Here is a 23,808-nt window from a genome sequence, read left to right as displayed (position 1 = left end):
TCTAGTTACGAGTTTTTGTAAAATAAGTGGTTTGGATCACCACGGTATGTAATTCAAACCGAAGGATGATCAATTTGCTCCTCACCAATGTAAGCATTACGAAATTATTTATTTTTTTCTTTTTCTTAAAAAAATTTACAGGTGTGTCATGTTCTTGTGTAGATTAAAATAACTTTCATGTAAAATAAAGGAAAATTGGTTTTAAATAATTTTTATTATGTTCTATTGGCAAATAAGAGTCTTTATTAAAGGTGTATTTTTTTTTCAAATGTCATAGTTGGCACTGTAATTTACCAATAGAGTATAGTTAGGGATTATTTAAAATCAATTTTCTTAAAAAGAAACAGATGATTATTGCCATGTAATGTTGCCACATAAATGATGATTAACAACTAGACGTGCCACGTAAGCATCAGACTAACTGATAGTTAACTCCGTTAATCACGGACCGTTGACAATAAATACACCTTTATGACCGTTACTATTCAAGAGTGAAGTTTACCCATAGAGAATAATTGAAATTATTTAAAATCAATCAATTTTAATAAAAGGTTACATAGGAAATGAAGAAATGTGGATAGTGCTTAAAGCGGCGCATGCACATGCAAGCATAGGATTAATGTTGTTTGTGACAGACAGCATGACTTGTACCACATGTTCTTCACATTCCCAACAGCTTCTGTTCTGGTGGCAACTACCCCTCATTTCCAGTACAACTTCCAATGCACCTTGTACAACCTACATTGGATACAACAATGATATGTTGAGTAAAAGAATAAGAAAAAACAGCCATAGATTTATTAAATTACCATGTTACTTTTATGTGAAATGATAGTAAATAAAATATATAGTATGATAGTATATATCACTAATGGATAACATTTGTTATTTTGGGTACTTTCAATGTGATTATTTGAATAATGACTCATAAGTAAAAGTTGATACACAACCGAACATATATAATAATTATTATTATAGGTGTAGATTTATTATTCTTATATTCTAAATAATAAATACTCAAGCTAAAACTCAGCTACAAATTTTCTTAAACTTAAAATAATTAAAAGAATTCCACTAATGTACATTAAACAAACATCTCTTAACAGTTAACATAAACTGCATCAACTTAAACCAACCCTTGTTTCAGTCGAGAAACGATAAAAAAAATTGCTCATAGGCGGTACGTGTTCTCATACGGGCTAGGCACACTTTCTGGAACAATGGGTTCACCGGTGAACGGGTCAAACTTGTAAGGTTGACCAGTAAACGGGTCAAATCTCATTTGGGGACGAGCAGCTGGACCGTCACCGGATGGTGCTGGTATTCGGTCCACGTCTTGAGCAGGCTTCAGATAAGATATTACTGAAGATGAAGCTGGGATTTGGTGTGACGGGTTGGGGCTCATTTCCTCCATGTTTCCATAAGCTGTTGGAACATTTGAATTTGTTAAATACTGATTGTAATTGACGGTAGAAGAAGAACCGGGTAATTCATGCAGGTGAAATGAATCCCTTTCTTCTGTTCTTGAAACGCCTGTGTGACTTGATAAACGGTAATCTGAATATAGTGAAGAATAACTTGATGCGTAACTATCCGACCTGCATTACACACAAATAAATAAACAAGGAGTGAAAAAATAAACGGGATACGAAAACAGGTCAGCCAGCATTTGGCTCGTTTTTTCCTTAAAAAAACCTGTTTTGACACAAACCCATTTGACCTAATACCTAACCCAGCTTGACGACATGTAAACGCTGTGATTAATTGCCTAGACTCTTTGTTAGTTTTATGCAATACAAAACTTTTAGGCCCAAATATGAAAATTATCATATTTCGTTTTTATGGGAGTTAACTTAAGTATGTGTAGAAGTATACATTGATTATGCTTGACTGACTATTGAATGAGGGTTTAGCAGTCGATATCGCCGATATATCAGTGATGTATCGGTTATCGGTCCCTTGGCGATATATAAGTCATAATATCTATTCAGAATATCGGTACCGATAATATCAACGATATTGACCAATATTTGACCGATATCACTGATATTCCCGATATCAATGTTTTAAGTCTTAATTATCAACTTTTAGTGTTCAATGTTATTGTTTTAAGTCTTAATCAATTCTTACTTGTTACGATTGTTAGTGCGATATTGACCGATATTTGACTGATATATCACCGATATTCCCGATATCAGAGTTTAAGTCTTAATTATCAACTCTTAGTGTTCAATGTTAGTGTTTTAAGTCTTAATCAGTTCTTACTTGCCCAGCCTAGCTCGACTACATTTGAATGCTGCAATTACACTAGACTCTGGTTAGTTTTATGTAATATGCACCACAAGACTTTTAGGCCCAAGTATGAAAATGATTATATTTTATTAATTATGGTTGTTTATACAAGTATGGGTATGTGCATAGATTGATTATGCTTATTTGATTATTGAATTAAGGTTTATAAAGCATTATTCGGATCTGGGAGAGACAATTGCCCCCGAAACAGACTTAGTTTTGTGTTTACTTTTTTGCTAATTATCAATAATAATCGTGTTGGATACTTGGATCCTATTAATTGTACATAGCTTTTACTGATAATCAAAATGTCCATTAAATATGCGCGATGAACTATATAAACCAAATTGCTTGGTGTACGAGAAACAAACCTAGGCACACTCAGGTCAACATGCAAGGCAAGAGAATCAAGGGCTGAAAGATGGGCCCTACTGTGGAAGCCCGTGCTCACTGGATCCCTAACATTAGTCTCCCTTAATCTTGACAAACTTGGAGGTAGTTGGTTCAATTCAAGTTTGTCCCGCTGGTACTGTATGCAAAATAAAAATTATTGATAGATTAAATTTGCAAAAATTAAACTAGCTTTGGATTGATGTATAACTGTATTAACAGTTTTAGTAAAAAATTGGGAAAGTAGAATGATACTTGTGTTTCTCGTTTTTATTTTGCGCATTGGGGTAGCTATTATTACACGAGAACAAACCATCTCAATATGAGAGATTTAGTGTTTTCTAAACACTGAATTAATCAATAGTTTTACTTGACTTGACAATCACGTGTCTGGTACTTGTTTTTACACCTCGCATAAGGGCAATTATATTAAAGAATTATTGATGGATTAAATTTGCAAAAACTAAACTAGCCATCCCTTTGGTGTTTTCTTCTGTTTTTCTGCATCTTGCAGGGTAGCTTTGTATTGACGTATAACTGTTTTAGTAAAAAATTGGGACGGTAGAATGATACTCATGTTTCTTGTTTTTATTTTGTGTATTGGGGTAGCTATTATTACAAGAGAATAAACCATCTAAATATGAGAGTTTTAGTGTTTTTCAAAACATTGAATTAATCAAGAGTTTTACTTGACAATCACATGCCTGGTACTTATTTTGTTGTTTTTGCACCTTGCAGAAAGGCAATTAAATTAAATGATTTGTATCGGTTGTTTTGGGGCTTTAGATACATGATGTTCTAAATAAATATTGTACTTAATGTACTATCTAGGAGTAAAAATGGGAATTTAATGGTCTAGAATCATTTTAATAGAAATGAGTAATTATGAATGTTTCACGTATTTTGAAAGGACATATACGATACTAAAAACCTTTTGAAGTTTTAAGAGCACATACATGAAATTCTGCCTAAAACTAATAATTAACCTATAACTGTGAAAACAGAACACATACCTTAGAAATTAGAGATGTGAGATATGCTCTCTTGTCATACTCATCGGCTCCAGATAACATGAACTGTAGAGAAATGTAGAGCTTAATCAAGTTATAAAAATTTTAAAATAATATTTACTTTATATAATATAGAGATTCAAATATTCAACGGAGATGTCGTTAACCTGATCAAGGACTAATATGGCTGCAGATTCAGGTAATTCTGCAAGACTAGTTAATGATTCAACTTCAATCTGCCAAGGAATTAACAAAAAATATCAAAAACTTAACAGGTCAACTTCTTGATATGCATGTGTGTGCGAGTGTGTTATTTAAAAAGTGAAAACATACATCGTATCGAGTGGCAATACCGAGCCGTAAAATCCGAAGGAGCCGCTCTCTGACAGCAACAGGTAGCTGTAGAACAGCAGCTTCATGGGGATCAGCGCCTATCGGTTCCTAATAGAAAGAACAACACACATATATCAAATTAAGTGCGAATGAAAACCTAAAAAAATGTTAATATCAATCAAATAATTACAAACCTTTTGATGTGTGTCTTCGTGGTGGCCATTGAAGGAATTCAATACCGACTTATGAATTTGAGGTTGGAACTTAGTGGCTTGGGGATCTTCATAAGTCCTCTTCCTTTTCTTATCCATAGGCCTTGCAACTTCAACCTATTATTATCATGTAGATGAGTTTGGATGATGAACAGATATATTTGTTTCTCTTTTATAGATAACTAACTAAGGACCTATAGTAACTAACACTAACAGTACCTGCAGTTTAAATGATGGACCGCCTTTTGGCCCTGAGACAACTTTTTCATTTAGTTCCCCTATGGCGCTATCAAGGTGCTACGTATAGAAGCAAAGTTAGAAATTATAATTAACTGAGTGCTAAAGTTTTGCCACTTACTGATCTTTCAGCAAAATGAACAAATCCAACTGAAGAAGTGCCTTTGTTATGCACCACCACTTTTTCTATCTGAAAGACAGCATACAAAATTGCAAACAATCAAAATTTACAATTAATGTAACGAAAAGTTAGATATAATTATATAAACTGCAGTATATGTATCTCTGACCGTTCCAAAGGGCCCAAAGAGAAACTTCAAGTAGTTTTCATCAGTATTGGAGGGTAAGTTTCTGACAAATGCTATTTTTATCTGGAAATACAAAAATGAAGTATAAGTGTATGTACAACAAACAATTCATAACAAAATGAAACAAATTAACACCTTAGCAAGTTCTTCTGAATCAACTCCAGCCTCCTCCTCAGCCCATTTAACAGAAGGATGCATTGAATCACCGAGAACAAAACCTGGTTTAGAACCAAGCCTAAATGCACGTGATGCGGCCTGTGATATCACATTAGTCTAAACTGAACTTTGACAGGTCAACAAGATGATGAGATAAGTATACAGATAACTTACAGCATGAGATGAAAACTTCACAAAAGCAAAGCCACGGTTCTTGACCTTTTTGCTAGCAGCAGCCTCACTTGGGAGCTGTGAAAGATCAATGGAAACAACATCTGGGAAAACCTATACCACCAAGAAACAGTTGGTTACATGAACTTATGACCAGCAAAAACAAATATAACCAAGAAAATATGTATCCACCTGCCGAATAACCTTATTAAAATCATCAGCACTACACCCTACAAAGAAAAAAAATACGATAAAGGGAAGTGAAATACTTTAAGCATTAAAATTAACAGTATTATGAACAGATTAAAACAAACCCTTGTTAAGGTTTCCAATAAATAATGTGTCCTGTGCAGCAGATGGAAGAACACCAACCCTTTTTCCTTCTAGCTGAAACATACAGAGCAAAAAGATCAACTTTATACCTTTAAACATTCATTTCAGTTGTCCTTTATAAAGAGTATTAACTATAAGTTTTAGGAGATTATTCTTTACCGTAGATCCATTCAACTCCTTCAGAGCTTTGTCAGCAGCATCTTTTGTTGCAAAATGTATAAAGCCAAACCCCTGTGTATATATTATGCAAAACAGGTAAGTTAGAAACAAATATAAGAATATTAGAAATAGTTATCATTAAAGCTTATGCAGTAAAGGCATATAAATAGATCACCTTTAGGCTTCCCGTATGATCCTTAATCAATCGAATGTCCGTAATTTCTCCACAAGCTGAGAACACCTAAAGAAACAGGAATCAAAGTTACAGTAGTTCAAATACAACACAGTTGAAACATCGAACGTAACAGCGTAACACTATAGCATATAATGAAAAACACAAAGAAACGCATATACAACTCTGTAGCCTTGCACGCATAAACAAATATTGAGCATAATATAAAGTTATACAACCCAAATAATCAAAAGACAAGAAGCTATTCTAATAGACCTAAGTTAACCAGGTGATGAGTATGAAGAGATGGCTAACCTTGCGAACCTTGTCTTCAGTAAGAGAACGGGCCAAACCACCAACAAAAACTTCCAGTCCTTTGCTTCCATGCTCTAGTAGAAAGAATATCAAAACTCATTAAAAATAGAACTGTAAAGTCAGTTAAATTAAAAACAATAAAAAATAAAAAAACTTTTTTGGACTCTTTGTGCTAGCACCTCGCGAAATCAAGAGGCAACATATGATTTGGTTTAATAAAAAGGCCCAATTCGAGAAGTGAAATTTCTCCAACTTACAGTACTACTTTCAGATTAAAAACAAAGACGACCAACAAATATACTACAAGCCTAATCTAATCTAATCTAATCTAATACTGCTACGATCGGTTATTGGCCTTAACTGTTCCTGCTACTACCGGGATCTTATAAGTTTGTATCCTCAGTTAACAAAGCCTACCAAACACAAGATGATTTATTACAAGCATAGTTATCAAATTCGCTAGGCACAAAATAAAAAAAAAGCGAGTGCCTGAAAAAAAAATGTGCGCTTAAATAATAAATTTAAAAATATATTATGTTACTTGTGTACAAGTAAATAATACTATTCTTCAAATAAATAAAATAAATTTATTATATAACATTTAATAATACTACCAAAAGTTACAAAGTAGTCAAGATTCAAAAGTAATTCCAAGACTTGAATAATTAAATGTTCAATGTAATTCCTTTGACCTCTCCTAGATCTAAGTTTCAGTCGCACTCCTCGGCTTTTATCTTCTCATGTTCCTGTCACCTTCTTGGTTCCACACAGCCCCAAGCTTCGGCTTTAATGATTAGCTCGTATGGCGATGCCGTAGCCCTAATTCCGGGCTTTGATGTTTTTTTGGAATCAGTTAATTCCTCAAGCACAATTCTTAATCTTTCGAATTTAGGATTAGTATAATTGCATTGAAGATTAATTTTTTTCCTTCTCTGACCAGATGAACTAGGCACTGCCGAAGCGCATTTATTGAGCCTCTCCTGGAAAACGGGCCTAGGCGCAAGAAGCTAGGGCTTTTTAATAACTATGATTAATTATAAGCTTTTGAATTATAACTCTTTTAGTGTGATGATGAATGTAAGTCATAATGTGATTTGTAAGTTGTAACCAAATAGTGTATGATTTTACAATAACAAACCTAGAACTAATAATCTCTAGCTAGACTACTAATTTCAGCTTACTTGCAGCTTCTAAAACGAAATTGTAATAATAATAATAATAACCTAGAATTAATAATCTCTACTAATTTCAGCTTACTTGCAGCTTCTAAATTCAAATTGTAGTTAATACTAAATTAATAATAATAATAATAACAATAATAATAAAAACCTATAATAATAATAACCTAGAATTAATAATCTCTACTAATTTCAGCTTACTTGCACCTTCTAAATTCAAATTGTAGTTAATAATAATAATTAATAATAAAAACCTAGAATTAATAATCACTACTAATTTCAGCTTACTTGCACCTTAAAATTGAAATTGTAGTTAATAATAATAATAATAATAATAACCTATAATTAATAATCTCTACTAATTTCAGCTTACTTGCACCTTCTAAATTCAAATTGTAGCTAATAATAATAACAACAAAGCAGGTAGGTACTGGAGAATTAAAGTGTTAAACTTACGATTATTATTATTAACAGTTGAATTGTGATCCACTGAGTGACTCATCTGCAATTAATAATAATAATAATAACATAATTAGTCAATTAAATCAGTTTCTAGGGTTTCAAATACATAATAATGAAGCAAATGAAGCATTATTATTCTCCGATTGGTTGATTGATTGATTACCAGCAAACGTAATTCGAATCCACGCACAAACGACTGTAAGATTGAGCTTCGAAAGACGTACGTTCGGTTTAGGGTTGTTGACTTTTTGATTCAAAGTCTTCTATCCTTTTCTGTTTCGGTGGATAATAATAATAATAATATAATAATAATAATAATTTACTTTTTTCAGTTACCGCAAAATGGGGCCATCCGAGTACAATAGTTAAAACTTGCAAGACGACTTTATTTGAGGCTTAAACTCGGATTCGAAAAAACTATAGAAGTAAAACTTATATAAGGTACATTTGAATTTTCGTTTTCTATATAATAAATAGCATTAATTAATTATATCTACTAAGTTATTGGATAGTAGTAAAAAACGACTTTAATACTTTATCAATCAAAATAATCATAACCGATCAATTATGTCGGTTTTGGTTAATCAGTTTTGAAGGTTATAACAGGTCAGTTATGGGCAGTTAAACATGAATTTAAACCTAGGAGTACCTGCACACTAGCACAACCCGCGTAAAACTAACAATAACAATTTAAATAAAAACTACAAAAATAACACACGTTGCGCACTACTCCCCGACAACGGCGCCAAAATTTGACACGAAGTCGAAGACTCGCACAAAAATAAACCAAATACAACTAATTAGATAGTGGTAAATGGGTGTCGAACACGAAGAGTTTGTGGAATATGCATTACTGAGTAGCTTACAATTAAACTAATATAAATATAAATGACAGGAAGTAATTTTCAAGTTGGTTTTTGATTAGATTTTAAGAACTAAATTAACTAATACGAAAGTTGTAAACAATTGATCAGGCAAGTATTTCTCTTGGAATTCGGGTTATCACGCAACATTCTTGTTAAGGTTCAATGGATAAATCATAATATCTTGATTTTGTGTAAATGTGATTATTTGTGATTAATCAAGAACTAGGTACTCGGATTACTAGAACGCGAGGTTGTTACCTGTTAATCAATCAATATGTTCTTAACCCTGATTCCTACTACTAAATCTCAATTGTCAATGACACCAAGAACGTATAGAACGAAACTAGGTTTAACACGATATGGACAAATTACAAACAATCAAACAAACATCATAGTTGTACTAACATCAACAATTAGATAACCAATCCAATTCAAGAACAATAAACATAAGTGTATTGTGAATAACCTTACATTCAAGAGAAACACCAAAGAGTTTAGTCACACATAATTGGCATCATTGATTCAATTTTTAATCCAAAGCAATCCAAGATTATAGTGTTAATCTCCAATTAAAATCATCCAAAATAATGTTTCAAGGCACCAAAATCACCCCACAACAATGTCTCCGTCGGAATCTCATGAAAAGGATCTCAAAAGCCCATTATAACATCAAATTGGAGTTGTAACCGTCACCAGCGTGCAGGCCCCACCGTAAGCTACGGTGGCCACCGTAGCTTACGATGGCTTTGAAAACCACTACGATAGGTTCTAACCGTTTACGGTAGGGGAGCTACGGTGGAACCCTACCGTAGCTTACGGTGGCTACCGTAAGCTACGGTAGCCTCAGCTCCAAAACACTTGATCTTCTTTGACTTGTTGACTGCTATCACCAACTCTCAAGTCCTTTGTTCCTCTCCATCGAAGTTCATTTGAATCGCCATTTTTAGCACCTGTACCTACAAACACGCACCATATACGGTAGTAACCTAAATCCTTGAAATAACACATAAACGTTCGTGTTTTACTTATAATTACTACATTTAAGGGTGGCTCTACAATCCACCCGTCAACCGTCTTTAAACGCACATGCAGAAACTTGATCAAACTAAAAAATCTATAGAGGCCTTCACTTTAAAGTTTTAACATTGAAATATTTAGAATGTATCACACAAAAGTATACATTAGAGATGCAACAGCACGAAATCAACACATGGAGTGTTTTACGTGAAAATAAGATACCCAAAAAGCTACAAGAACATGTAGAAATATTCATGGAATGTGAATTTTAGGACCATTAGGCTGAGGGGTGCGGAGCGCGAGAAAGGGCGCAAGTGGCGAGGCGGTCGCGCCCCGGGGCGCGAGGACCACACCACCGAGGCGCTATAGGGGCGCGAGAGGGGCGCGAGCGCGGAAAAAGAGGCAGGCGCGGGTGGGCTAGCGGCTGGGGGGGGGCGTGAATGTGGCTTGGGATGCGTGAAAAAGAGCCGTTGGGTGGGTTTTGTTAATAAAAAAAAAAATTTCAAACCCTATATATTAACATACCATCCGGAACACAAAATCAAACTCGATTTTCAACCTATATCAAACCCAAACAAACACCAATATCACATACCAATATCACATACCACACCCAAAACCCAAAATCACCCCATCTTCCAAACCTTTTTTTAAAAACATGGCTGGAAATTGGTACCCAAACCTAGAATCAGATTACAGTTACGACGATTTATGGTCGGCACCGGACCAACCGATGTTTTATTCGGGGTCGCAACAACCATCCGGCTTTCAACCATCCAACATACAACCGTCTCCTAACTTTGTAGTTCCGGAGAATAAGAATAATGTTTTTCTTTAGTACTTTAAATTTTTTTTATATATTAATGTGTTTTTTTAATTAATGTGTGTTTTTTTAAATAATTTCTTGTTTTTTTAATAATACGTTTTTTTAATACATTTATAAAAAAATAAAAAAATAAACCGCTCGCGCCCCCTCTCGCGCCCCTCCACACATGGCCCGGGGCGCTATCACCACTACCAACACCCATCTTATCAAGTTTCTCTCTCTGCCACACGTCACAATATTATTGGCTCGCGCCCCCACTCACGCCCCCTCTCGCGCCCCCCACACCCCTCAGCCTTATAAAGCTCTGGTGGTATCTTCTAGCTTTACCGTACACAAAAAGTGAAATTCCACTGTATGGCCATCCATATGCATTTGATGGATATGTAATAGTATATGCTACTAGATTTTATCACTCGTATTACGGGGGTTGTTTTATATTTTCGTTTTTAATAGTTATATATGTCTATGTGGATTTTAATTTTATTTATTGTAAGAAAGTTAATAATTAATATACTTGAGGTTTGATAATAAAATGGTTTCACAAATAGATGATATGTTATAATCCGGTTTAAAAGCTATCTGGGTTTGGTGATACTCATTACCCATTTATTTTCTTTATTATAAAATTATTTATTAATTATAAATAATATCTTTTTTTTTAAATAAAATAGGATATTAATTTTTAGTATATCCCTATTTTATAGGATTTTCATATCAAATATTTTATGAGATTAATTTTTAATATAATGAGATGTTATAACCCGTTTAAGAGCTATCTGGGTTTGGTGAGACATTTACCCATGAATTCGGTCAAATGCTTGAGAAGGCTTAATTTACAAATAAAACAATCTGATGGCTTGAGAGAATGGTTGTTTTACATTTTTTATTTTCTAATATTTATTTTTAGGATTTTAATTTTCTTTATTGTAAGAAATTTAATAATAAACTTAGGGTTTGATGATGAAAGAGTTTCATAAATAAATGATATGTTATAACCCGTTTAAATGCTATCTGGATTTGGTGACCCATGACCCGCGTATGTTTTTTACTATAAAATCGTTTATTAATTATAAATAATATCTTTTTCTTTTTAAATTGAATATTAAATTTTAGTATATTCCTATTTTATAGGATTTTCACATCAAATAATTGGCAAGATTAATTTTTAATTTAATAAAATGTTATAACCCGTTTAAGTGCTATCTGGATTTGATAAGACCCATACCCATGAATTTAGGTTAAATCAATGAGAGACCTCAATTTAAAAATTAAGCAATCTGGTGGCTTCCATAAAAAAGAGAAGCGACCACATCGCGACACATAGGATTTTAGGGTTTTGGTTTATATATATTATAGATAGATAGATGTTTTGTAAACAAAATAAGTGAAATTCCATATTAATCAATACTCGTTAGGAATTGGTTTTAGTAACCACATAGAGCTTCCACTATGATTATATGGTTAGACTGTGTGTTATGGGTATTTAAGGGGACGCCATCCATGTTCCAGTTTAGCCAATCTCATCGGCTTCAAGAACATTTGCCTATTCGAGCGTCATCGGAGTAACGGTGCCATTCTTTCATTTTGCCTTCAACCCAAACAAATTAACCCATGTAGAGAATGGGGCATCATATGTGCTCTCCACGACAATCGGTCTGATAAATTTTAGTTAATGAAGACACTCAAGAGATTCCACCTTTCGTGGCTAGTTGTCAAAATTGTATTTTATTTAATCAACAACAAATCCAAGAAAGCACTCTATACAAAGTTATTAACAATTTTTATAGCAATTCAATAAATTTTGATAGCTAAAATAAACGAGCTAAACATATTGAGATATCATGACCCAAACACAAACATTATATAAAGATTCAAACAACCCAATTTGCATAAACTTCTTGATCTACCACAAAGAGTTAGTTCTTCATTAACATTTGTTTAAACAATATATTTACTTGTTTACAAACTTCTTTACAAGATTTTAAATATTTGTTTGTTTAAACAATAAGCTAAAACTCTAGTATCGAAGGGGAAACGAAGATTTGGACTAGAGACCACAAAGTCTAAAGTTCGAATAAAATCTTAACCGGGTTTATCGTAGTACGCTTCGGACTACGGATTTTACCCGAATTAAGAGATGCTGGGCTTGGACTATCCATCGCCGTAGGCAATCACTGACGTATGCGGTCCCCTTTTTACCATTAGGTTACCGTAGGTAGCCACCAGAGGTGGTCAAATAAACCGGTTAACCGAACCGGTTTGAAACCAGTTATGTAGAAACTGTTTTGGAACCGATTGAAACCAGGGATGGGATCGGTAACGTACCGGTACCAAAAATTCTGATCCCAAAAATCGCAAATTCTTGGTATCGGTATCGAAATTTTCGGTTCAGTGCCGGGACTGCACCAGTATTTAAGGTAAAATTCGGGAAATACCGGTATCGTACTTTACCATACCGAAACTAAAACTCAAATCTTTGGTGCCGATTCGGTATCGACGGTACCAAATCGGTACCAGCACCGGTTCGGATTGGTACCGATATTGAATTTGCTCATCCCTAATTGAAATTGTAGGTTCGGAATCCGTTTGTAATTTTCTCCACCAAAACCAGTTCCAAACCGGTTAACCGAACTGAAACCGGCCAAAACCCGAACCGAAACCTATCGTAACTCAAGAAACCGATTTCAAGCCGCACCAAAACCAACCGTGAACTAGTTTTGACTTTTATTGACCAACATAAACCAGTTTCAACCCAACCCAGTTCTAAATTTTAAACCGGTTTATACCAGGCAGTATTCCAGTCATGGGGGCTAAGCTTGTCATAATGTACCGAATTGGGTATTTCAGGGGATGGTGAGTCATCTAAGGGATTTGGCATTTGAACAAGAACCTTTGAGCATTTCCCAATCAATAGGAGTTTGATTTATGAGTCCAAATGAGCTCGTGAAAATAGGAACTCGTCTTTCCGCCCTGGTCCCGCGAAATAAGTAAGACTTCAAAAGTCCACCTCAATTAGCCATGACTTTTTATTTTACAAAACAAACAAATGCATGATTAACAATAAAAATAAAAAATATCATCACCTAAATAATAAACTCAGTAACTCACACCATATTAAATCATCCCTCAAAACCCTAAGAGGGTGTTTGGTACAGAGAATGGAAATGGAGAGAAAATAGAAATGGAAATGGAATTGTAGAGAAAGAGAATTGGTATGGAGAATGAGAATCATTTCTCTTGTTTGGTACACGAGAAAATAAACAGAGAACTCTACCATACCCAACCCCACCTCCACCCAACCTGACACCACTTGTAACACCCCGACCAAAGGCGGATTATACATCGGGGCGCCACATATTGTTTCATTACTCGTGACACTATTGGGTGTCAATATTTAATAAATACATTCATTCGCGCACGCGCAAAGTAGACACAAGATAACATAAATCATCATAAATCAATATATTATAAATCATAATATTCGAACAGCAATAACTTGTCTTGATACATTTTAATCTAGGTCCAAAAGTAAAAACGTCCTACGTGTCCACAAGCTTCAGAACAGCTACAGCAAACCTGAACATGTGTTAAAATAAACGTCAAACACTTGCGTGTTGGTGAGAAATCAAGTTTAATACAATACATAGATAACAATAAATCTGCGCGCAACATGTGTATGTCTGGTTTTCAACAAGGGTGTAATCTGATCGGGACCAACTCTAAGATTCATAGACTGCCAGTGCTCACAATTGAGCTCACAAACAAGACAAACTGTGCATGTGCAAACAAAAGAGAAAATCATAAACGATAGTTCTCCCGTGTTCATCTAATGGTACCATGAGAACTGCGGAATAGACCGACAAGACGGTTAATGATCCACACATACAAATAAACAGCCAAGTCTACGTCCTCAACACATGGGATACTGCGCGACTAAAGTTCATAAACAGTTTAAGACTCTAAGTTTGTATGAACACATGAACATCCCAAAACATTAAAAGCAAAAAGGGATTAGGTACGAGATTACTCACTTGATAGACGATGCGGTGTAAGATAAAGCAAGAACCAACTTTAAACAAGCACAAGTTAACCTATAATTAAAGATTATTGTTTTAACGATCTGTTTTAAGTCTTGATTATAAGTTAGCATAATTAATAAGTAAATTATTATATATAATATATATATTACCGGAGAGCAGGGCAGAATAGAAAGGAAGACGGAGGCAGAGAGGAAGGCGGCAGAGAGAGCAAGGAGGAGGTTAAATTAAGTGTTTGTGTGTGATGGGTTAGGAAAAATAATATTATTATTTATAGAGAAACCCTAGGGAACACAATCCCTAGAAAAAGGGGAAAAGATCTCAAAAAGTAAAAGATTCCAAAAGCAAAAGATATCAAAAGATATGGCAGCTGCAGGGGGCAAGATAAAGCTGACAGGGAACAGTAAAAAGGCATGGGCGGTTCAGATAAAGGTACTGGTCAAGCATGGAAAAAGCAGATCTCAAAAGATAATGTCAGTCACTTTTTCTGCCAACCAATGGGGTTGGTGCGCATGCTGCGCCGAAAGTAACTTTTCAGACATAAAGCAGATTAGGTCAACAGCTCAAAAGATAAGACAACACAAAAGCAAACGGCTAGATTAAACAGAAGAAAACTCAAAGGGTTTAGCGCGAGAAGGCTGACACAGAAGGTCAAGAGAGCGCGAGCGCGAAGGCAGACAGAACCAACCTTAACGCGTCGCGGAAAGAACTACATCTCTAAGCGCGTCGCGGAAAGAATCACATTTCTTAGCGCGCCGCGGGAGGAACTAAAATTCCTAGCGCGCCGCGGGAAGAACTATAATTCTTCGCGCGTCGAGGGATGAACTACGATTCTTAGCGCGCTGCGAGAAGAACTACAAATCCTTAGCGCGTCGCGGGAAGAACTACCGTTCTTAGCGCGCTGCGAGAAGAATTACAATTCTTAGCGCGCTGCGAGAAGAGTTCGTCTCGCGTATCGCTGAAACAGGTGGTCTTCACGCAGGATTCCTTGTAAAGAGTCTGGCGCGTGGAGCTGCGCAGACAACCTTAGGCGGGAAGGAACAAAGGACAGAGGTTCAAGGCTTAAGGGCGGGACGGCGACAAGAGGGAAAAGAAGGCGGAAAGAGAGAAGGAGAGGGGCGGGACGGCGGAAAGAAAGAGAGAGAAAGAGGCGGGAAGGAAAAGTATATTATTATTATTAAAAGTAAAATATAAGTATAAATAAATATTAAATCATAAAAGAAAGAGATCGGGTCAGAGAAACGGGTACCTGGGTCGGGTCGGATCGGGGCAGATGTTACAGTCTCCCCTACTTTAAGAAATTTCGTCCCGAAATTTATCTCGAAGTAGGTGGCGCAGAGAACAGGTGCGGGTACTTGATCTTCATTTGATCTTCCCTTTCCCATGTAAACTCGGCTCCGCGCCTGGACTCCCAGCGAACTTTCACGATAGGGATACGACTGCGCTTGGTTTGCTTTACCTCGCGATCCATAATCTCAACAGGCTTCTCAACGAAATGCATAGTTTCATCAACTTGAACTTCATCAAGTGGAATGTGAAGGTTCTCGTCAGCTAAACACTTCTTGAGATTGGATACATGGAACGTTGGATGCACATTACTGAGCGCGGGCGGCAGGTCAAGTCTGTAGGCAACTTTTCCTACACGCGCGAGAATCTTAAATGGTCCAACATATCGAGGAGCAAGCTTACCTTTCTTCCCAAAGCGGACAACACCCTTCCAGGGCGACACCTTGAGGAGAACAAGATCACCAACTTGAAATTCGAGAGGCTTCCGCCTACGATCTGCGTAACTCTTCTGTCGGCTTCTGGCAGTCAGCAGATGATCACGGATCATGGCGATTTTATCGGTTGTCTCTTGAACAAGTTCGGGTCCTGTGATTTGAGTTTCACCCACTTCGCCCCAACAGATCGGGGAGCGGCACTTACGACCGTAAAGTGCTTCAAATGGGGCCATACCGATACTGGAATGATAGCTGTTATTATAAGAGAACTCAATCAAAGGCAGGTGTGAATCCCAATTACCTCCAAAATCAAGAACACTCGATCGGAGCATATCCTCAAGAGTTTGAATAGTTCGCTCAGACTGACTGTCAGTCTGAGGATGATATGCCGTACTCATGTCCAAGCGAGTTCCTAACGCAGATTGGAGAGATTTCCAAAAGCGAGATATAAAACGGCCATCGCGATCGGATATGATGCTCAAAGGAGTACCATGGCGGCAGACAATTTCCTTGACATAAAGCTGCGCGAGTTGCTCAACACGGTAGTTTTCACGAATGGGCAGAAAGTGAGCAGACTTAGTCAAACGATCCACTATTACCCAAATGCTATCATGTTTGCTTGCTGTCAAAGGTAACTTGGTAATAAAGTCCATCGCTACACATTCCCATTTCCACGTAGGAATTTCTGGTTGTTCGAGTAAACCAGATGGGCGTTGGTGTTCAGCTTTTACTTTAGAACAAGTCAGGCATCTAGCTACGAACACAGCAATATCCTTTTTCATACCGGGCCACCAATAAGTAATGCGCAAATCCTTGTACATCTTATCAGCGCCAGGATGAACGGAATATCGAGATTTGTGCGCTTCACTCAGGATATCAGCGCGAAGATTCTCATCAAAGGGAATCCAGATGCGATTAAGATAACAGAGAATTCCACTTAGATTGGGCACAAAATGCGCTTCCGCGCCACACGCTAACTCGGCGCGAAGGTTACCATTACTGATGGATGCGCGCTGCGCGTCACGAATACGCGATTCAAGGTTGCTTTGAATCGGCGCGAAGTGAAGCTGCGTGCGCGGCAAGATACAGTTAAGCTGGCAGGGTTTTCGGCTGAGCGCATCGGCTACCACATTAGCCTTACCAGGATGATACCGGATCTCACAATCGTAATCACTGATGAGTTCGTTCCATCGGCGTTGCCTCATGTTAAGTTCCTTCTGATCAAAGATATGCTGAAGGCTTTTATGGTCAGTGTAGAGGATACACTTAGTACCATAGAGGTAGTGTCTCCAGATCTTCAAGGCAAAAACAACTGCACCAAGTTCGAGGTCGTGAGTTGTATAATTCTTTTCATGAACCTTGAGTTGCCTTGATGCGTAAGCGATAACCTTGCCTCGTTGCATAAGAACACAACCGAGACCTTGGTTGGATGCATCGCAATACACGACAAAATCTTCATTACCCTCAGGTAGCGCAAGAACAGGAGCTTCACACAACAATCGCTTGAGCGTCAGAAAGGCTTCTTCTTGCTTCGAGCCCCAAATATACGGTTTACCTTTGTGCGTTAGAGCTGTTAAAGGCAAAGCGATCTTTGAGAAGTTCGAAATAAATCGCCGGTAGTAACCAGCTAAGCCCAGAAAGGAACGGATCTCAGAAGGAGAGGATGGCGTAATCCAGTTCTTGATTGCTTCAATTTTGGATGGGTCGACATGAATACCCATCTTGTTAACAACATGGCCAAGAAACTGTACTTCATCCGACCAAAATTCACACTTGGAGAGCTTGGCAAAGAGCTGCTCGGCTCTAAGCTTTTGCAATACCAATCGGAGATGTTGCTCATGCTCAGCCTTGGTCTTAGAATAAATCAGAACGTCATCGATAAACACAATCACGAATTTATCCAAGAAAGGCCTACACACCCGATTCATTAGATCCATGAAAACGGCGGGTGCGTTGGTTAAACCGAAGGACATGACCAAGAATTCAAAATGGCCATAACGAGTTCGAAAAGTAGTCTTCGGAACATCTTCATCGCGGATGCGCAACTGGTGATAACCAGAGCGGAGATCAATCTTCGAGAAACAAGAGGCACCTTGGAGTTGATCAAAGAGGTCGTCAATACGCGGTAAGGGATACCGGTTTTTAATGGTGAGTTTGTTCAACTCGCGGTAATCGATACACATGCGAAACGATCCATCTTTCTTTTTAACGAACAACACCGGAGCACCCCAGGGCGAAGAGCTAGGGCGGATGAATCCTTTAGCAGTCAACTCTTGAAGTTGGCTTGCCAATTCTTGCATCTCAGCGGGCGCAAGACGGTAAGGAGATTTAGCTACGGGGGAAGCACCAGGGACAAGATCAATACGGAACTCGACTTCACGAGCGGGAGGGATACCAGGAAGATCATCAGGAAAAACTTCAGGGAAATCACGCACAACGGGGATATCGCGAAGCTTCTTTTCTTCAGCAGGTTTGACCACATGGGCTAAGAATGCAATACACCTTTTTCGCATGAGTCTTTGGGCTTCGGCGCAAGACATAAGCTTAAGACCACTGGAGGGTTTCTCGCCGTAGATATGAAGATCACCATTTTCTCGAGGTATGCGAATCATCTTCTTGGCGCAAATAACTTCGGCGCGATTATGCGTAAGCCAGTCCATACCAATGATAACATCAAAGCTTCCAAGAGGCATAGGGATGAGGTCAATCAGAAAATCGTTTTCGTTAAGGTTAAGCGTACAATCTTTAATCACTGAGTTAATTAAAACAAATTCGCCATTAGCCAATTCAACTGAAAAATCTTCTTTTAAGTTATCGCGCGGTCGCGCAAGCTTCTGCTCGAGGGCGCGAGAGATAAAACTTCGATCGGCGCCAGTATCAAAAAGTACAGAAGCATAAAATCCGTTAAGCAAAAATGTACCATTAACTACGTCATTATTCGCTTGCGCTTGGTGCGCGGTTATATTAAAAGCTCGTCCACGCGTCACTTGGTTTGAAATCTGGTTCACCGGATTCGCTTGTGTGATTTGCACTTGTAGTCTCGGGCACGCGTTCCGGAAATGACTGGGATCACCGCAGTTAAAGCACGATCTGGGTCGTGGGTTTTGGTAGGTTGGTTGTGGGTTCTGCGGGTAGACTGGTGGTGTTGGCGCAATTGGATTGGCGGGAAGGACTCTGCAGTTTTCTGCAAGGTGACCAGCGCGGCCACATCGGGTACAAAGTCGACATGGGACTTGAGGTGGGTGGTGGAGTCTACAGGTTGGGCAAAAAGGGTGGTTTCCTGTGTAAGGTTTCTTAGTTGGCGGGGCAGGGAGTGCGGGATTGGTTAAGGCATAGTTGTGGGCTACAGGAGGTGTTGGGTAAGCTGACAGAGGGTTAGGCGCGTAAACTGGGGGTTGGTAGATGGGTTGCTGGACAATGGGCGGGTTGGTAAGCGCATAGGCTTTGCGCCTGCGCTTGAGGTTGTTACGGTTAGAGGGTTCTGGTTTGGTTTCTGTTGGTTCAGGGGCAGTCTTGGTGAGTTTGGTCTTCTCAGTTCCCCGCAGGAACAGGGTTCCTGCTCTGACATGGTTGTCGCTGAGCACAGCGGCCAACTCGATGGCGTCAGAGAGGGTAACTGGGTTTCTAGCCCATACAGAATCTTGAATTTCCATGGGGAGACCCCCAAGGAATTTCTCTATGGCTCGGCGGGAAGGGGTAACAAGGTGAGGGACAAGCAGGCTTAGTTCATGGAAGCGCGTCGCGTACTCGCGCGCTTCACCGCTGTATTGCTTCAAGTTCCAGAATTCTTCCTCCAGGCGCTTAACTTCGTTGGGAGGGCAGAATTCTCGCGTCAGAATTTCCTTAAATTCCTCCCAGAGCATGCTGGTAGCAGCCTCTGCGCCACGCGCATGAGCTACTCCATTCCACCATGTAAGCGCTCTGGATTCCAGGACACTGGAAGCATATAGGGTTCGTCTGTCTGAGGGGCATTGGGTGTGGAGGAAAGTGTTTTCTATTTTCTCAAGCCACTGGAGCATCACGGTGGCTGCTTCAAGACCTGTGAACTTTGGAGGGTTACCCGCGTTAAAGGACTTAATGTTGTAACCAGAGGTGTTGGTATTGTTTTGGCTCAAAGCTTGGGCTATTGCGGCGGCCATTTCCTGGGAACGTTGCTGTCTACGCATGCGCGAGGCTTCTCTTCTCTGAAATCGGCGAGATAGCGGAGGCATTCTATAAAAGTTTTAATTTTAGTTAATATCTTGGTTTTAGCACAAAGTATAACCTCGAAAAGCTTGGTTTCACGGAGTCAGTTACTGTCAAAAGTTAAAGTAAAATAAATGACCCTAAATGCAGACTTAATAAAGGTAACGAATTCGAATCAAGAATCGACAATTCATGTATCACCATGACTTTCCGAATTCCCAATTTAAAATATACGAGCAAACGAGTATTAGAGATTGACGATTCATGTATCACCATAACTTTTCAATCCTCAATATAAAATATACAAGAAAATGAGTATTGGAGGTTGACAATTCATGTATCACCATGACTTTTCAAGTCTCCAACCTCAGAACATAATCGTAAATGGAAATTGAAAATCAACTATTCATGTACCACCATGACTTTTCGGGTTTTCAAATCCCAACAAACGAATATGTAAGAAAAATCAATAAAAATCGAAATTCAACAAAAATCGAAATATCGTGAAATAAAACATAAAATCATATACTGCGCAAGCGCGGGCATATTTATAAACAACGAGTAATTAACAATAAGCGCGCAAACATGAGATTTCTCTCATGCGCGAGAAGGGACTCTTAGGTATTCTAGGCCGTTACGTCTAACCACCTATCCTAAAGTCAACGAGCTCTGATACCAATCTGTAACACCCCGACCAAAGGCGGATTATACATCGGGGCGCCACATATTGTTTCATTACTCGTGACACTATTGGGTGTCAATATTTAATAAATACATTCATTCGCGCACGCGCAAAGTAGACACAAGATAACATAAATCATCATAAATCAATATATTATAAATCATAATATTCGAACAGCAATAACTTGTCTTGATACATTTTAATCTAGGTCCAAAAGTAAAAACGTCCTACGTGTCCACAAGCTTCAGAACAGCTACAGCAAACCTGAACATGTGTTAAAATAAACGTCAAACACTTGCGTGTTGGTGAGAAATCAAGTTTAATACAATACATAGATAACAATAAATCTGCGCGCAACATGTGTATGTCTGGTTTTCAACAAGGGTGTAATCTGATCGGGACCAACTCTAAGATTCATAGACTGCCAGTGCTCACAATTGAGCTCACAAACAAGACAAACTGTGCATGTGCAAACAAAAGAGAAAATCATAAACGATAGTTCTCCCGTGTTCATCTAATGGTACCATGAGAACTGCGGAATAGACCGACAAGACGGTTAATGATCCACACATACAAATAAACAGCCAAGTCTACGTCCTCAACACATGGGATACTGCGCGACTAAAGTTCATAAACAGTTTAAGACTCTAAGTTTGTATGAACACATGAACATCCCAAAACATTAAAAGCAAAAAGGGATTAGGTACGAGATTACTCACTTGATAGACGATGCGGTGTAAGATAAAGCAAGAACCAACTTTAAACAAGCACAAGTTAACCTATAATTAAAGATTATTGTTTTAACGATCTGTTTTAAGTCTTGATTATAAGTTAGCATAATTAATAAGTAAATTATTATATATAATATATATATTACCGGAGAGCAGGGCAGAATAGAAAGGAAGACGGAGGCAGAGAGGAAGGCGGCAGAGAGAGCAAGGAGGAGGTTAAATTAAGTGTTTGTGTGTGATGGGTTAGGAAAAATAATATTATTATTTATAGAGAAACCCTAGGGAACACAATCCCTAGAAAAAGGGGAAAAGATCTCAAAAAGTAAAAGATTCCAAAAGCAAAAGATATCAAAAGATATGGCAGCTGCAGGGGGCAAGATAAAGCTGACAGGGAACAGTAAAAAGGCATGGGCGGTTCAGATAAAGGTACTGGTCAAGCATGGAAAAAGCAGATCTCAAAAGATAATGTCAGTCACTTTTTCTGCCAACCAATGGGGTTGGTGCGCATGCTGCGCCGAAAGTAACTTTTCAGACATAAAGCAGATTAGGTCAACAGCTCAAAAGATAAGACAACACAAAAGCAAACGGCTAGATTAAACAGAAGAAAACTCAAAGGGTTTAGCGCGAGAAGGCTGACACAGAAGGTCAAGAGAGCGCGAGCGCGAAGGCAGACAGAACCAACCTTAACGCGTCGCGGAAAGAACTACATCTCTAAGCGCGTCGCGGAAAGAATCACATTTCTTAGCGCGCCGCGGGAGGAACTAAAATTCCTAGCGCGCCGCGGGAAGAACTATAATTCTTCGCGCGTCGAGGGATGAACTACGATTCTTAGCGCGCTGCGAGAAGAACTACAAATCCTTAGCGCGTCGCGGGAAGAACTACCGTTCTTAGCGCGCTGCGAGAAGAATTACAATTCTTAGCGCGCTGCGAGAAGAGTTCGTCTCGCGTATCGCTGAAACAGGTGGTCTTCACGCAGGATTCCTTGTAAAGAGTCTGGCGCGTGGAGCTGCGCAGACAACCTTAGGCGGGAAGGAACAAAGGACAGAGGTTCAAGGCTTAAGGGCGGGACGGCGACAAGAGGGAAAAGAAGGCGGAAAGAGAGAAGGAGAGGGGCGGGACGGCGGAAAGAAAGAGAGAGAAAGAGGCGGGAAGGAAAAGTATATTATTATTATTAAAAGTAAAATATAAGTATAAATAAATATTAAATCATAAAAGAAAGAGATCGGGTCAGAGAAACGGGTACCTGGGTCGGGTCGGATCGGGGCAGATGTTACACCACTCACCACCGCAGCCCCACCACCACAGCCCCACCACCACAGCACCACCACCACAGGCCCACCACCACAGCCCCACACCACCAGCACCACCACCACAGCCCTTTCTTCAACCACAGCCCACCACCACCGGCTGCCGCCACCAAACCCCCTTCTTCAACCACAGTACACAAGAAATTAAAAAGATTCAAATTTTTGGAACATAAGATATATAAAAAGGAGGCTCAGATCTGTCATCACTGCCTCTTTGGAGATTTTGTGGTGGTGGTTGTGGTGGCGATGATGATGATGATAATCAGAAGCCACCTGCAACCACCGCCAATTTCCACCACCACTGTCACCCACCTGCGACCACAATCAACCGGTTACCATCTCTGTGTTCACCACTGCGAACGGCGGAGACGGAGTGGTGGTTGCAGACTTGGAGACGAGGTGGCGGTTGCAGACTTGGAGACGAGGTGGCGGCCGGAGACGGGGTGGCGGCCGGAGACGAGGTGGTGACATGCTATGAGGAGGCTGCTGAGAAATGGATTTCTCTTTGTTTTAAAGTGAAATGGAATTCTCTAGTTTTAGAGAAATAGAAAGAGAAATAGAAATGAAAGGTGGAAAACAAACAAAAGAAATATTTCTAATTCCATTTCTCCCCAATCAAATCCCTCTACCAAACACCCCCTAAACCCCAAACCAATTTCACAAAACCCTAGCCACCACACTCCGGCAACTCCTTCCTCCACCGCCGCC

General features: G+C 38.7%; 1 protein-coding gene across 1 annotated transcript; it reads right to left on the bottom strand.

Moving 5' to 3' along the window:
• Positions 1–1,060: 1,060 nt before the first annotated feature.
• LOC143628771 (uncharacterized) lies at positions 1,061–7,938 on the bottom strand. Its single transcript, XM_077098262.1, has 18 exons — positions 7,892–7,938; positions 7,723–7,768; positions 6,089–6,162; positions 5,777–5,842; positions 5,602–5,673; positions 5,424–5,496; positions 5,302–5,339; positions 5,113–5,223; positions 4,918–5,037; positions 4,765–4,845; positions 4,596–4,664; positions 4,457–4,534; positions 4,220–4,354; positions 4,026–4,133; positions 3,860–3,928; positions 3,696–3,758; positions 2,664–2,821; positions 1,061–1,598 (listed from the first exon to the last, which is right to left on the bottom strand). The coding sequence occupies exons 2-18, from the start codon at positions 7,766–7,768 to the stop codon at positions 1,172–1,174; spliced, it is 1,788 nt and encodes a 595-aa protein (XP_076954377.1). The 5' UTR covers positions 7,892–7,938; the 3' UTR covers positions 1,061–1,171.
• Between the last annotated feature and the right edge of the window lie 15,870 nt (positions 7,939–23,808).

This window comes from Bidens hawaiensis, unplaced genomic scaffold (genome assembly GCF_021521415.1).
Source record: "Bidens hawaiensis isolate Kalapana, Puna unplaced genomic scaffold, B.hawaiensis_p1.1 tig00005061_1, whole genome shotgun sequence".
NCBI classification, from domain to species: domain Eukaryota; kingdom Viridiplantae; phylum Streptophyta; class Magnoliopsida; order Asterales; family Asteraceae; genus Bidens; species Bidens hawaiensis.
The sequence above is the reverse complement of the archived record's forward strand: the minus strand, read 5'-3'. Positions and strand labels throughout refer to the sequence as shown.

Bases quoted from the DNA above. Each gene is read 5' to 3' on its own strand.
- LOC143628771 (XM_077098262.1), bottom strand. From the start codon at position 7,768: ATGAGTCACTCAGTGGATCACAATTCAACTGTTAATAATAATAATC. The intron at 4,665-4,764 runs GTCAGAGATACA...GCTGTCTTTCAG, and splicing joins TCTTTGGGCCCTTTGGAACG to ATAGAAAAAGTGGTGGTGCA. The intron at 4,535-4,595 runs GTAAGTGGCAAA...TTCTATACGTAG, and splicing joins TTCATTTTGCTGAAAGATCA to CACCTTGATAGCGCCATAGG.